The sequence below is a fragment of the Grampus griseus genome (genome assembly GCF_964374135.1).
Source record: "Grampus griseus genome assembly, chromosome: 19".
Lineage (NCBI taxonomy): Eukaryota > Metazoa > Chordata > Mammalia > Artiodactyla > Delphinidae > Grampus > Grampus griseus.
The window spans coordinates 41,582,440-41,597,786 of NC_139013.1; the positions used below are offsets into that span (position 1 = coordinate 41,582,440).

A 15,347-nucleotide genomic window follows, 5' to 3' on the forward strand; every position below is an offset into this window, starting at 1 on the left:
TATAAAAATAAGTATCTAGTTCCAGTGTTACTCCAGAAAGTTATAAATTCACTTAATTCTTTAAAAGGGTATGTAATTACCAGTGTGTGACCAGTAACTGTTTCCATTCTGTTCATACATTAACCCTGTGGGTTCCAGACAGTGTATATGTTTATACAATCACAATTTCTTTTAAACTCAGACATTGCTGAAAATATTATTTGCCATTCAGATATTGAATTAGGATAAGATACTTGTTTGTATTAAAATAAGTGAGGCTAAACGGTGCTACAGTAACAAACAACCAAAAAAATCTAAGTGGCTTACACAACAAAGTTTTACTTCTTCCTCATTTTATGATAATATTGGGTGTAGTTTGGAAGCAGCTCCATTTTCTTCACTCTGGGAACCAGGCTTTAGAAGCTGCCCCTTTCTGGGATATTGCCATTTTTGTAGTGGAGGAAGATGGTAGAACCACGTGGGGCTCTTAAAGCCTGGAAGTGGCACATTACTTCAGTTCACATTTCATTATACGAACAAGTCACATGGCCAGTCCTTACATGAGTGGAGCAAGAGCCTTCCCACAAGGAACGGCAGGCCTAGGGAAAGAGGGGCAGTATTTTGACAAGGATAATTTCCCATATTACTTTCTTGTAAAGATAAAATTACCTATTAAATATGTAAGTATTTAATGAGAAAAAAACTTAAAACTTTTCCTAAAGTTTAATAGACTATCTCATTAATTTAGAAGTTGATAAGTTATACAACCATGTTAAAGTTTACCTTTGCAGTATATATGTTGTTAGGGTTTACTAAAACAACAAATAGTGTGTTCTATTTCAAAGTACTTAATCTTAAGGAAGCAGGTTTTTGAGTACCTAAAAAGTATGTATTTGCATTAACCAGTATCCCAGGGAGTATTCTGGTGGAAAACTAGTCCTTAGGCATCAATATGGAAGAATGTTTCTGGAGTCAGATATGTTGGGGGGACTGTGTACTATACTCACTTCTTGGATATTTACAGTGTACATCAGAATGTGAAATGCTTGGAGAAATCCTATTGTTCATTTAGCTTTGCTTAACTCAGTAATTCCCAGATACACTTTGGAACCTGTTTTACTATGCAGTACATATTAAATTTTCTTAAGGAAATCATGACATGAGGAAGTTGGTAGGCCAGTTACAATTTCTTAGATCTGGCTCCTGCTCAGTACTAGTCAACCTCTTTGTTAATTGTACTAGTGGTTAGTTAGTCTTTGTAATTGAAAAACAAGTGCATTTTATCTTTAACCTCAGGGTATCCTAGTTCAAGGAGATCCCCTGGTAGAAAGAATTACTCTGAATTGCATTCAGTCTGTTTTCAGGTGTTCTTTCGGTTTAGGGCCTGAGTCCTGGGTCTAGATCCTTAAAGATGCCCTCAATACCACCCATAGGCTCACATTGCCTCAGAAGTCTTGTAATGGCATAGCATAGCTGACATTTTTAAGGTTAAGATTGTGAGATAAAGTTGTTTTTAAATTGAATTTTTAAAAAATATTAAGACAAAAACATGACCAAATTCATATTTTACACCTTTTTTTGTTCATGTAATGAGAAAACAAAGATGACATCTAATAAATTAAAATGTCATCGCAGACATTAATCCATCCCTATAAAATCTTACAATAGTTATTAAACATTAATACAGACTTTTCTGTTTTTTCTTTGCTTTCTGTTATGGTAAAATTTAATATGCAGAATAAAAGAAGTCAAATTCAGGGGTCAACAACGACAACTTATAGAACTGGATAATTGAGAGTTGATTTTAGATAAGAAGTAAGTGTTGGTGGTTCTTTTTATGGAATGCTTATATATGTCTACAGCTCAGCCAGCAGGAGTGCCAGAAATCTTAAAGAAGAGCTTACATAGCTGTTCAGTGAAAGGAGAGGAAGAAGTATTTTTAATCGGCAAGAACTTTCTGAAAGGAACTAAAGTTATTTTCCAAGAAAATGTTTCTGGTAAGTAGGCACAATACTGCCTTAGAAATTGTTGCGTGTTTCACTTTGTTATAAAGATATAGTTGTAGCTACAAAGTAAAAAATTTTTCACAATTTTAGTAAGTCACTGTTTTTATTTCAATCAGATGAAAACTCTTGGAAGTCAGAAGCTGAAATCGACATGGAATTATTTCATCAGGTATAATTTAAACTTTTTATAGTTTGATTGCTTACTCTCTGAGAAATTGAATTTTGCTCCAAAATTTTCCTGCATTAACAAATTTCTTCTTTATATGAGGTTGACATAAATCATTTAAAGTTTCTTTCTTGGGTTTCTTTAACTGAAATAGATTTATTCCACTGATGCTAGAAATGACAGTTCTCTATTTGAAAAAGTTAAGAGCATTAGCAAATTACCATTGTTAATGAATGAAAGATTTCCTAATATTTATTTGCTCTGAGGATTTGGACTATCTTAACGTACTATTTAGTTAAATCAAAGGGAAACATTTATTGAGTACCTGCTATGTGCCAGGTGTTTTATACTTGTTAGTTACCTTTTTGCATTCAGAAGCACTACTTGTTACACTTAAAGAGTCTATATTTGTAGGACCTTGCTATATATTGTTTTCCAAATAACAAGGAAAAAAGTTTGAAAACAAGGATAAAGAACTGACTTAAGAATTAGTATGTAGAGCAGATAAGACCAACCTCATAGAAGTTGAAACTAACAAAAGAGAAAGACAAACTTATGAGTAAATCAGATATAAGGCAAACGCAGAAGACTGGTATGTATAAGTACAGTTCATAAAGAACAGAGAAGCAAAAGAACACAAATCAGAGCCAGCCAAAGGGAGAGACACATAAAGTAAGGTCTGGGAGGGTCCTGAAGGTGAAGCTTCCTGTCCTCAGGGATGCCTTACCTTCTCAGCACATTGATGTGTGACAACATAGGCAGTACATACAGAGTACTGCCTGTTAGGAAGCTCATCCAAGCTATTGGTATTCAGAGTTTTTATTTGGGTTGGATCACATACTGCCCGTGCAGCTAACCTTTAGTCTCCAGTTCCCCCAGAGGTTGGAAATGATATGACATGTTTCAAAGCTCTCTTCATAAATTACATTGTTAGACTTTTCAGTGGCCAAAGCCCCTAAACAAACGAAGATACTTCTGTCAGACAGGACATTCTAGGGGCCTAGAGATCACCTCCCAGTAGACAAGGGAAAAGACTAGACCTCACTTTGAGTTAAATGAATTCTTCACTACATAGTATCATTTAAGGTGGAGCTTCCTGTATACCTAGACAAATGCTATGCAGAAAGTTTTCCTACATGCTGTCAAGAAGAGATAATAGGACTCAGCAGCCATTCCTTTGTCACATTTACCATCAGATAATCTCTGCTAGACTAGTCTTAACTGAAATTCTAGTACCTTCTTTGTCACTAACAATCTGTGTTACCTGTGTAAGACAAGTCTCTCTTTTGCCCCACTTTTCTAATCTATAAGATAAACTCTTTTACTAGATTATTTGAGGTTCCTTCTAACTCTGGCATTTTATGATTTCTTGTATAACTTGTTGATCAGACCATTCCCACTTCAGAGCTTGTAAGCTCTGAAAAAGATTATCTGCTGAAAAAAGAAAGTCGTTACTTTGAATCCAAGCAGATTTTTCTAAGAAATTAAAATTCAGGGACTTCCTGGTGGTCCAGTGGCTAAGACTCCGCACTCCCAATGCAGGGGACCCAGTTCAGTCCCTGGTCAGGGAAGTATTATAGATCCTACACGCATGCTGCAACTAAGAGTTCGAATGCTGCAACTAAAAGATCCCACATGCTGCAACTAAGACACGGCGAAGCAAAAATAAATATTTTTAAAAGATAAAAAAATTAAATTTCAGATATTCTTCTCTTTTTACCTCAGAGAACATTCTGCCTGCTCCACAGGTCTCCCAGTCCTTTGTGTGTTTTGTCTGTATTGTACTCCTAGCTCAGTGGTAGTTAATTGCTCTTAATTTTTGAGAGTAGTATTTTTAAAAAGCTTACTATCACTACCTACAATTTACTTAGTTTTTAATTCAAACCACTTGTAGAATTTCTGGATTCAGATTGAGGAAGTAAGAAGAATTAGTATGAAAATAGGTTCATTTGGCTTTTATAAGGTTTCGAGGGCTTCCCTGGTGGTGCAGTGGTTAAGAATCTGCCTGCCAATGCAGGGGACACAGGTTTGAGCCCTGGTCCAGGAAGACCCCACATGCCACAGAGCAACTAAGCCCGTGCACCACAACTACTGAGCCTGCGCTCTAGAGCCCGCGAGCCACAACTACTGAGTCCGTGAGCCACAATTACTGAAGCCCACGCACCTAAGAGCCCGTGCTCCACAACAAGAGAAGCCACCACAGTGAGAAGCCCGCACACTGCAACAAAGAGTGGCCCCCGCTCTGCGGAACCAGAGAAAAGCCCATGCACAGCAACGAAAACCCAATGCAGCCAAAAAATAGAATAAATAAAATAAAATAAAATAAATTTTTTAAATAAATAAAAGGTTTCAAATTAGATTTGCTTAAATACGCTCTCCAAAGCAAGTGGAGTAAAAGGTTTGTTTAAATAAAATATGCATCTGACTTTTAGATACTAATTCTGTTACTAATTACCAAAAAACAAGTTTTTATTCAGAAGAATAATTTCAGTTATTGAGTTTGCCAAATATGTAATTTTAAGACCGGGAAGATACTTCACAAATCCATCCATTCAACCATCTCCTTAACTGTAGGTAGGACTGCTTTGTGATGTAGTTGCAGTGTTTAAACAAAGGAAGGTGGGCAAGATTTTAAGATTCTCTTTCTTAGAAGTTGGATCACTGCAGGTACATTTTTTGATGGCCTCATGGGCAATTGAATATGTGCATTCAGATTTTTGCCCCCTAATACCTGTGGATGTACACACATTTATATATGTTTTTGCACCTGAATTAGAAGTGTGATTTTTTTTTGAGATGGCTAACTGGACTCAGGAAGCATTCTATTAATGCCATAAATAAGCTATATATATATATTTTTTTAATTTATTTTTGGCTGTGTTGGGTTTTCGTTTCTGTGCAAGGGCTTTTTCTAGTTGCGGTGAGAGGGGGCCCCTCTTCATCGCGGTGCACGGGCCTCTCACTATCGTGGTCTCTTGTTGCGGAGCACAGGCTCCAGACACACAGGCTCAGTAGTTGTGGCTCATGGGCCTAGTTGCTCCGTGGCATGTGGGATCCTCCCAGACCAGGGCTCAAACCCGTGTCCCCTGCATTAGCAGGCAGATTCTCAACCACTGCGCCACCAGGGAAGCCCCAAGAAGCTATTTTTAAATGTATAATGTGACTATTTCAGAGAGTGTTTTATGATGGCTTAGAAACAAATTAAGTGCTCAAAAATCAAAATCTTGGCCTCATTTGTCACATGTTCTATTCAACTGAGTCAACCAACTACTATAATCTAACTAAGTAAAAAATGTCATCACGTTCACTTCATCCTCAGCTATCACCGTTGGCCTCCTGCATATCACATACTCAGTATAAAAAGAATAATCACTACTCCTTGATATTCCTTCCCAATACTATAACATACTAGGGAAGAAGAGAACAAGTCAAATGTGGTTCATTGTGTCTTCTAAGAAGAATAAGTGCTGCTGAAGCATTTATGGAACTCTTCCTTTCTCTTAAAAGGATGCTTCTACCACTATTTTCACATACAAAAAAATGACTTTGATCTACTGAGTTTTGGGTAAACTGAACCCTATTGACTTTAAATGAGAATTAAAGCGGTTAGGAAGTAGTGAACTGCATTGCGAAGTATTGATACATCTCACTGTTAAGGTTTACAAAACATATGGTAACTGACATTATGCTTGGTGGACATATTTTTTTCCTGAATATATATTCATTCTTTTTTTCAACAAATATATTTGAGTATATTTTGTGTGAGGTGCTTAACCATGGAGATAGAATGAAGAACAGAACATCCTAGGTTCTCATGGAGGTTACATTCTTTTGGTTGGAGAGGGACAAAAAGAAGCAGATAATCACAGTAATTTCAGGTGGTGATAAGTGCTATTTTAGAAATAAACAAGATTATGTGGTCAGATTGGAGAGGGGTGCTACTTTAAATAGGATTGTCAGAGAGGGCTTCTCGGAGGAGATGACATTTGAATGAGACCTGAAAATGGATAAGGAACTAGCCATTTGAAGAGGTAAAGGAAGAGTTTTCCAGTGAGAGAGAACAGAAAGTTGTAAAGGCTCTGAGGTAAAAATGAATTTAGTGTGTTAAAAGAATGAATTTACTGTGTTAGTGTAAGAAGGTCAATGTAACTGGAGTGTAACAAGCTGGAGGAGAAGGGGAATGAGATAAAGTTGACAGGGCAGGGACCTTGTAAGCCATTGTAAAACATTGGTATTTTACCTTAAAAGCAGTTTTAAGATTAATGTCCTGATGCTTTTAAATACTACGTTTTTTCCCCTAGTCAGACTTTTTAAACTTTACAACTAACAGGAAATGTACTTAATTATCATATTTTATTTGAAAATTTTAATTTAAACATTACTGCTTTTCTGACTCTTGTAATTTTCTTTCAATTAGAATCATCTTATTGTGAAGGTTCCCCCATATCATGACCAACATATAACTTTGCCAGTATCAGTGGGAATATACGTAGTGACCAATGCTGGAAGATCTCATGATGTTCAGCCATTCACTTACACTCCAGACCCAGGTATGTCAAAATAAAAAGTTCTGAATCAAAAGGAATAATTAACTTCTAGTTCTTTGGAAGAATATGAAGAAGACCAGCCAATTTAAAAGAGAAAGTTGTGTGCTAAGATGAATTGATATCAGTATTTTTTGAAGATGGCATTATTTCCTAAGAAGATGGCCACCAAACACTGCTTTTACTCTTATATTAAGGGAACTGTTTCTGCCTTATGCTCTAATAATAAAAGAAAAGCTAGAAATGCTCTGAAGTCAGGCTCTGCAGAGTTGTCATACAAGTTACTCCTTGTTAAGAATTACCATTCATTGAGTACCTCTTATGTGCAGAAAGGTGAAAGTGACGACTTTGAGAAACTGCTAATAGTTTTTAGTCTGGCTGGCTTATAGGATGCATTTTGGGAGAGGTGAGAGATAGCTTGGAATGATAAGTGATAATATCACAAATAGAATCATATGCCTGTAACATTTTCAAATTTGTGTTATCAAAAATATCAAAGACTTCTGGTGAATAAATATTTTATATGTAATTTTAAGCATTTAGGTAAAACAGGTGCTTTAGAAACCAGAGCAGTTGCTTATAAATTTAGATCTCTGGGTAAGAAGTGTCCTAAGAGTTTTTTGCCTACATTAGTTTAGTTGCCTGAAGAAGAGAAGGCTTTTCCTGGAGAAGCAGAGAGAACATTTTGGAAATGGAAACTCTTCACATGTTTTGTTGACCTAGGCTTGGTTTCTGCCATGCTTACCATGGTTTACTCCATTCCTATCTCAGGAATCTTTAGAGCTAGAAGTTCTTCCATATCTTTACGTTTACCGATGTGTTATTCCCAAATAGTTCAGGATTCAGTGAGGTACAAAGTGAAAAATGGTAGCAAGGAAAGAAAGCCCTGGCAACAAAAGTGATGGAAACAGTCTCTAGGACAGAGTTATAACTAGTCTTGATAATTACATTCTATCACTTAATGTGATCTGTTCCCTTTTTGTTCTTTTTAATCATGTCTGAGTTTCACAATATTGGTTATTTCCCACCAGTTTGCTACAAAACTGTGCCATAGTATAGCACTAATGAAATCCTTTTAGTATTTATCTCAGAATAAAAGATCACAAGTAGAAATTTCAGACAGAAAAAGACAAAGTTTGGCAATAATATACTGGCTTCAACAAAACTAGGGAAGAGGATATTGGTTTATACTTAAAGATGAAATAGTTGATTGTTTTCTTTCTAAGAAGACCTCAAAAATCCAAGAAAATTTGATTTAAAACTAATGGTAGTTAAAGCATTTTAGTAACTGCTAGTTACTAAATATTAACATTTAGTATTTGTGTGAGGAGGAGTTTGCTCATAGGGGGAGAAAAATGGCATACAGTAATTAATTGTGTGGGAAGGGAAGAAGGAAGTGTGTGTGTGTGTGTGTGTGTGTGTGTGTGTGTGTGTGTGTGTGGAAATAGCCTTAAAGTTTTTGCCATCCTGAAAATACTGAGGTTTTGTTGTTTTTGTTTGGTTTTATGATCAATAATAAAGAACTTCAGGACTTTGAAGTGCTTAGCATCAGCACTATGAATCTTCATTTCTTAGTGTTGAATGCTGATTATTAAAAATTTCCCTTTAATAAATTGCCAAATAAAACAGCTTTTAAGTGTTCTGTTTTAAAGCCTACACTAATCAGCTATATTTGGCCACATTTAGGCAATCACTAACATACGTTTATTCTTTTAAGTATTTCTCCCTTATATATATCATAGATAGCAGTCGCCCTCAGAAACTCTTAATTGAATAAATATATAATATGCAAATTTTATAGTGAGATCCAATGCTTGTTTCTGCCTTTATGATATAGCTAATTAAAGAATCTTCCCACAATTTCACTTTTTTATATTTTATAAAATGTGAGCATCTTTTTAGGTGTTCATGTGAGAGAATAGAGAATATGATTTCAGGAAAACTTGGTTATAGAAAATTTGTACTTTCTCATTATGATAAACTAATTGCTTTTGTGATTCCTCCAGGGACTGTGGTTAAACATTTGAATAGTCAGTGGTGTATAGTAATTGTAACAGCTAGAACAAGGCCCAGCATAATTTTTGTGAGTCAAGAGTAGAAATGGCAACTGCTACACCATTTTGCCTAAATATTTAAAAGTTATAGATAAAAATAACAAATAATTAAATAAAGTATATTCTATCCTCCTAATTTGACCAAAATACCTTCATAATAACCTGGAAGGCCAGATTCGAATTGAGGATTTTCAAACTGCTTGGAGGTCCAAACTGGGATATGACAACATGAAGAAAGAGGAATCCCCAGGCTGGCACCCTTCTTTTCCCTCTCCTGGCTCCATCCTCTACCTGGAGGGCCCTGATGCACTGGCCAGTGCTCATAAGCTCTGTTCACCCTATAGGCCTGAGATTTCACACATGGTCTATAGAGTAGTTGTGCAGAAAATTTGGGGATCTTGTATACTTGGTACACGGTCTAAAAGTAGGATTGGGGCAGGGGCTCAAGTGTACATAAACTGGCTGGCTCTGCATGCTCTGCCAGACACAAGCCCCTCTAAAGCCTTCTGAGTCTATACTGCCAAAAATACATTGCATGTACATGCTCTTAGGCACTTAACTTTGCAGAGTCGTAAAACCTTTGTTTCATTGCCAATTAGTCACTGAAGCATTGCTTAGCCATTAATTTGTTTTACTTCCATCTATTAAGACACAGAAGTCTCCTTAGTTATTTTTTGCAGTGACTCTGCAGTAGTAATTGCTATAAGAAATGGAGGATAAAGTATTTATTCATAATTTTTTGTTGCTCTAAAGACAAATGACTAAAACTTGTTTTAAAAGTAGAAATTTAAAAATTTTTCAAAGATTAGTTTCCATTTTTAAATCTGTAATTATTAGAATTAATGTTATGCTTTAAAATTGTCTATGGATTTTTTTTTCTCATCAATTCTATTCAATTGATAATTTCATTCAATTGATAGTTCATTCAAATTATCATTTGTTGTGCAGTGCAGCATGCTTAGATAAATTTTTTTACTTCATTCTTAGGAGATGTGTACATTTTGTCTCTTTATTCACAGTTAACTATCTCTTTATGTTCTCTATAACCATCATTTTGTATTGTCATGTGAAAAATAAATTGAAAATAAGTTGACTCAATTCCCATTTTGAATAAATAAGGGAATAAGTAAAATAAATAAATACAATGAAAAATAGAAATTAACATCTATTTAAATAAAATTATTATACAGTCATTTTAAGTAAAAACCTGTTTATTTGGAATTTATTTAACTTTACCATTCAGAACTGTTCTCTACTCTCACGCTCATTAAATTTAAAGTTTTCATAGTAGATGTACTTGATATGTATAGATATAGTAGTGTAGTAATTCTCCTTTAATAATAGCAAAGATTATGTTTTCTAAGGCTTGCTAAAAAGAATAATCATAATGTTATAGATTTTGTATATTCATCACAGTTTTTAAAAAAATTTAGCTCAATTGACTCTGAATCAGTATTATTTTAAATAAATCATTTATGTAGGTAAATGGTGAATTTTTTTTCATGCTAGTGTTACAGTATATTTGGTAAGTTTAAAAATCTCATATCAGTCTTCTACTCATCTCATATAAATATGTGTACTGTTACAAGAAAGATTTTTTGAAGTTGCGGTTGTTTTTATTTTGTTTTAATAAGTAAGCATATGCTTCTGCCCACTGGGAGACAGGTGCATTTTAGAGCGTAGACTGGTGATTATAAAACTCATCTGAACCTAGAATTTCTGCTAAACAAATAATTTAATAGTGCTTTGTGAGAAGATATTCCAGTTAAAGAATTTTAAGGTACACGTTTTGTTAGGATAAGTTTAAATAAATACATTAATCCTTTTTGTTTGTCTTAATAGCAGCAGCTGCTGCTTTGAATGTAAACGTGAAGAAGGAAATATCTAGTCCGGCAAGACCTTGCTCTTTCGAAGAGGCCATGAAAGGTACCAAGTTAATTCTGCTCAAAAATTGTAAATTAGTGATGCTATATATTTTCTCTAGCAAACCTTACTATTTTATTTTCTCTTGTGTACTCGGAACACTTTGCAGGTTATCTTCCATATTGTAAAATAAATACTTGTTTGACTTTACTGAATGCAGAGACTTGCTTCCCAACTTGATATTTCCCTTCATTTACCATATAAACAACTCTTTTTTTAACATGTGTTGGAATAGAGAAGTTTTTGTTTTGTATTCCCTAATGTTAAAAATCTTAAAAGTATATATAGAATACAATAATGTATATAAAACAGCTTTATAAAGCTTCTTGCTGCCAATAAGAGTAGTTGCCATTGAGACTAAAGAGACCAAAATAGAAACTATTGGCATTTGAAAAAGTTGCTTTAGGTTCTTTAGGTACCATTCTTTCTTCTGACACCATTATTTCCAAACAGAAAATGAAGATATCTTCAGGATGTTATAATGTGTTTCTCAATTATGGTGCTTTTGTGCCATTACATATGAAGATGTCAATTGCATAGTGGCCATTGATTTATTCCTGTAATTCTAGCTTTTACTTATATTTTTCTGCCATGAAATTCATGAGTTAAATTAAATTTTAAAATTTTGTATACTTATATTTTTAAGGGGCATAATATGCTTAATACATTTTATCAAATACAGTGGATTTTTTTTCCTATTGTCATAGTAAAATTCAGCATTCATATATATATTCAGTTTAGTATAGCTTGCCATTATAATTTCTATCAACAGTTCCAAAATAGATTAATTAGGAATTATGCACAAGTAAGTGCATAATGATCTGATTTAACTACAGGAAAATTTACAAGTCTCTGCTAGGGATAACCATGGCTAATGTTTCTCGAACATATATTAAATGCTAGGCAGCATTCCACACTCTTTACCACCATTATCTCATTTAATCTGCCAAGTCTATGAGATAGGAAATTTATGATTGTCATTTCACAGGTGAGGAAATCAAGGTTCCATAGAGGAATTTAAAAAGACAGGTCGAGGGGGCTTCCCTGGTGGCACAGTGGTTGAGAGTCCGCCTGCCGATGCAGGGGACGCGGGTTCGTGCCCTGGTCCGGGAGGATCCCACATGCCGCGGAGCGGCTGGACCCGTGGGCCGTGGCCGCTGAGTCTGCGTCCGGAGCCTGTGCTCCGCAACGGGGGAGGCTGCAACAGTGAGAGGCCTGCTTACCACACAAAAATAAATAAATAAAATAATAAAAAGACAGGTCGAGCTTTAGTGTATAAGGTAACATCTAAGCAATAATAATTCAAACGATGTTTATTAGATGAATAATACCATAATTAATCATTAAAGAAAGTCAGGGACATTTATGGTCTGTCCTTTGCCAACTTTGACGTGTTCCTGCTTTTCTGCAAAAACTCCTTCATGCTTCTTTCATAGAGTATCAGGCTGGTGGGACACTAATGTAATCCAGTGTGAAATTTCTCATAGTGAAGGTTAAAAGGTTTTAAATGCTATGTTTAATTTTTGGTAATAAAATGATTTAGTCATTTGATCAAAATCTTACAAGCCTAAAAAATGGGTAAGAAACACACATACACATATTATTATTTTTCACAATTCAGACCTTCTTATTTTGACAATTTTATCAACTGAAATCATGTAAAATAATTTTATGAAGATATAAAATTAAATACTAAACTATCTTATCAGTTAAAATTTTTCATTTGTCATTTTTAAATACAGTATCATTAATTGGAGATTCCTGATCAGTTAAACCAACAATAGCTTTCAACTAGGAATTTCCCTTGACAAATAGCTTATTTTTGTGATTCCTTGAAATCAGAGCTTTGGTATAATGCCCAGGTGCCCTCTGAGAGATTTAATTAGGTATGCTTTAATGATGAAGACTGAGCAACATAAATGACGTTTAAATTTGTGTTATGGCATAACCCTTCATATAACATTCTTTAAAATAGCCATCAATTACAGTAAGATTTAGAACTTGATACGTAAATAGGACATTATGGCCAGACATTGAAAGCTTTCACTCTGCAACAAGTTTCTCATTCCTCGGAGAGGGTTTGCAGGGGGAGGTGGAGAGTAAGGGGGATAACTGCACAACTGCTCAGTGAGATATTAAGGCTAGTGGTAAAGCATCATGGTTCATTTTTCAGTTTTACCCAACTGTGTATATATTAACACAAAAGTAATACAAATTACATAAGATAAAGTGTACAGTGTAAACTATTGTTAACAGCTTCCAGAAAGTTTTCTATATCTGTATACGTACAGGAAGATGTAAGTGAACATTCTAGACAGATCATTCAAAAACTCTGTGATGCAGGTTTAGGACCCAGGGATAGAGTATTGATGTGCAGTCTCTCAGTTTTAGCTTTGTAAAGAGTGGTTAATTGGATGAATGTGAAAAAATAGTTGCCAGCATATGTTTTTCTCTAACTGGTTGTAATTATGTGAAAAGTTTTAGGAGCTTGTAGGAATCATAGAGATAATGTAGTTCAATCTCATTTTACAGGTAAATAAACCAAAATTTAGAGAAGTTAAGTGATTTGCTCAAGGTCACACAGCTAATAACTGACAGAGGTTGCAACTTAGATTTCCCCCAAAACTCTGTATTCTTTTTACTCTATTATTTCCATCCCTTATAAATCTTAATTTGTATTTTAACCAAATGTATTTATATATGACCTAAGTGCTGGTTGATGACAACAAACTTAGCAAAGATTTTTCTGAGTTTCCAAAATTGTTATTATTTGGCATGGATGGAAGGAGAACACTCTTTAAAAATTATTTGGCATAAACTATCAATAACAGTATTCTTCATAAATTCAAATGGATATGGGGATGGTTAAATATGTCTGTCTAATTTACTTTCTGGGGAATTCCCTGGTGGTCCAGTGGTTAGGACTCCACGCTTTCACTGCCGTGGGGCTCGGTTTGATTCGCTGGTCAGGGAACTAAGATCTCGGAGGCCATGCGGCATGGCCAAAATAAAAATTAATAATTTACTTTGTGGATTTTCTGAATTGGCTTAAAACTTCTCCCCCAACTTCTAGGTAGTACAGACCTTACTTGTTTGTATGATTTTCCTCCTTCACTAAAATGTAACCTCCAGGTAGTAGGGCTTTATCCATCTTATTCATCACTGGATCCTCATAACCTAGAACAGTGCCTGGAACTTTGTAAGGGCTCATTAAATACATAGTGAAAATGTAGGAAGAAAAGATATTAAAAGCCATTTAGTATTATTTGCAAGTCCGTTAAGATACAGTTGTGGGTTCTGAGAAAAGATAGTGTAGACTTAGCCCAGGCGGTGGTGTAAAGGTGATGGGACATCTGGTTCCTCAGTTTCCTTCTTTCTCCATTCCTGGATTGGAGGAAACACCTGAACATGTGGAATCCCAATGCTGGGCAGCCAGGGCCAAATCCATACCCCCTAACATCGGGTACCCTGGAGGTTGCAATCCTGCCCATCCACCACCTGCCAACCCTACCTTTCCTCCAGGCCCCTTTCCCACTCCCCCAGGATCACCCCAGGGGAATCCAGCTTTTGCCCCTTAGTGGACCTGTCATCCTGTGCCACAACCACGTAACCAGGATGCCAACCCACAGGTCCTTACCCCCCTGCATACCCACCACCTGCCCTTGGCATGCATCCTGTGAATCCTTTGGCTCCTGGCATGGTAGGACCAGGAATGGTGATCCACAAGAAGATGCAGAAGGAAATGAAAAAAGCTCACAAAAAGAAGCACAAACACCACAAGCATGGCAAGCATTTCTCCTCCTCCTCCTCCTCCTCCTCCTCCTCTTCCTCCTCTTCCAGCAGTGACTCTGACTGAATACAGGGCCTGGACCCTTCCCTCAAATCCCTCCAGTTGTGCTTTCCCGTCAAGCTTCAGATGCCATCTTGTACTGGGGGAAATTAGCCCTTGAGTCTCTCCCCTCCCCACCCCTGCAATCTGAGCCTCACTCTGCTTTTCAACCCTAACTGGCTAGGGAAAATGGGAAAAGAATTGCCATGGGCTAGCGAAGGCCGTATTCTCACTGCTTGGATAGAATTTTTTTTTTTTTTTTTTTTTTTTTGCGGTACGTGGGCCTCTCACTGCCATGGCCTCTCCTGTTGCGGAGCAACAGGCTCCGGACGCGCAGGCTCAGCGGCCACGGCTCATGGGCCCAGCGGCTCCGCGGCATGTGGGATCTTCCCGGACCGGGGCACAAACCCGTATCCACTGCATCGGCAGGCGGACTCTCAACCACTGCGCCACCAGGGAAGCCCGGATAGAACTTTTAGCTTATGAGTTTTACAAGAGTTTTACTTTTTGAAGATGGTGAAATTTGAGCAAAATGCTGAAGACAAGTCTAAGATCTGTAAAATGTGATTTTTTACTTTTTGTAATACTTTTGATTGGGGAGATGCTGTGGAAATTTAATTATGGAAAACAAAAAAACAACCTGTACCTTTCTTGTAATTGTGGCATGCTTGGGTGATTTAGTGGCAAATAAACATTTCCCAGCAGGCCTTTTATTGATTGCACTTACTGCAAGCCTGCTGGGAAGTGGAGCCCATTTTTGGCTGATGAGCTCTGACTGCCATTTTGGAAACTAATCTCTACTCCTTAGCTCAGTATGCTCCCTCAGGTCCTCCTCTCATCTCCAAT

General features: G+C 36.3%; 1 protein-coding gene and 1 pseudogene across 4 annotated transcripts in view; both read left to right on the forward strand.

The window, feature by feature from the left end:
- Positions 1 to 15,347, forward strand: part of NFAT5 (nuclear factor of activated T cells 5) — a 59,156-nt gene that overhangs the window by 27,561 nt on the left and 16,248 nt on the right. For 2 of the 3 annotated variants that reach the window (XM_082677991.1, XM_082677992.1), the window contains 4 exons: positions 1,842 to 1,976; positions 2,102 to 2,154; positions 6,569 to 6,701; positions 10,592 to 10,675. In XM_082677991.1, the coding sequence (XP_082534117.1) occupies positions 1,842 to 1,976; positions 2,102 to 2,154; positions 6,569 to 6,701; positions 10,592 to 10,675 (405 nt within the window). The remainder of the gene's footprint in view (positions 1 to 1,841; positions 1,977 to 2,101; positions 2,155 to 6,568; positions 6,702 to 10,591; positions 10,676 to 15,347) is intronic. The other variant, XM_082677993.1, reaches the window with a different exon arrangement.
- LOC309836592 (proline-rich protein 13-like) lies at positions 14,081 to 14,528 on the forward strand (annotated as a pseudogene). Its single transcript has one exon. The product of its transcript is annotated as a proline-rich protein 13-like (transcript).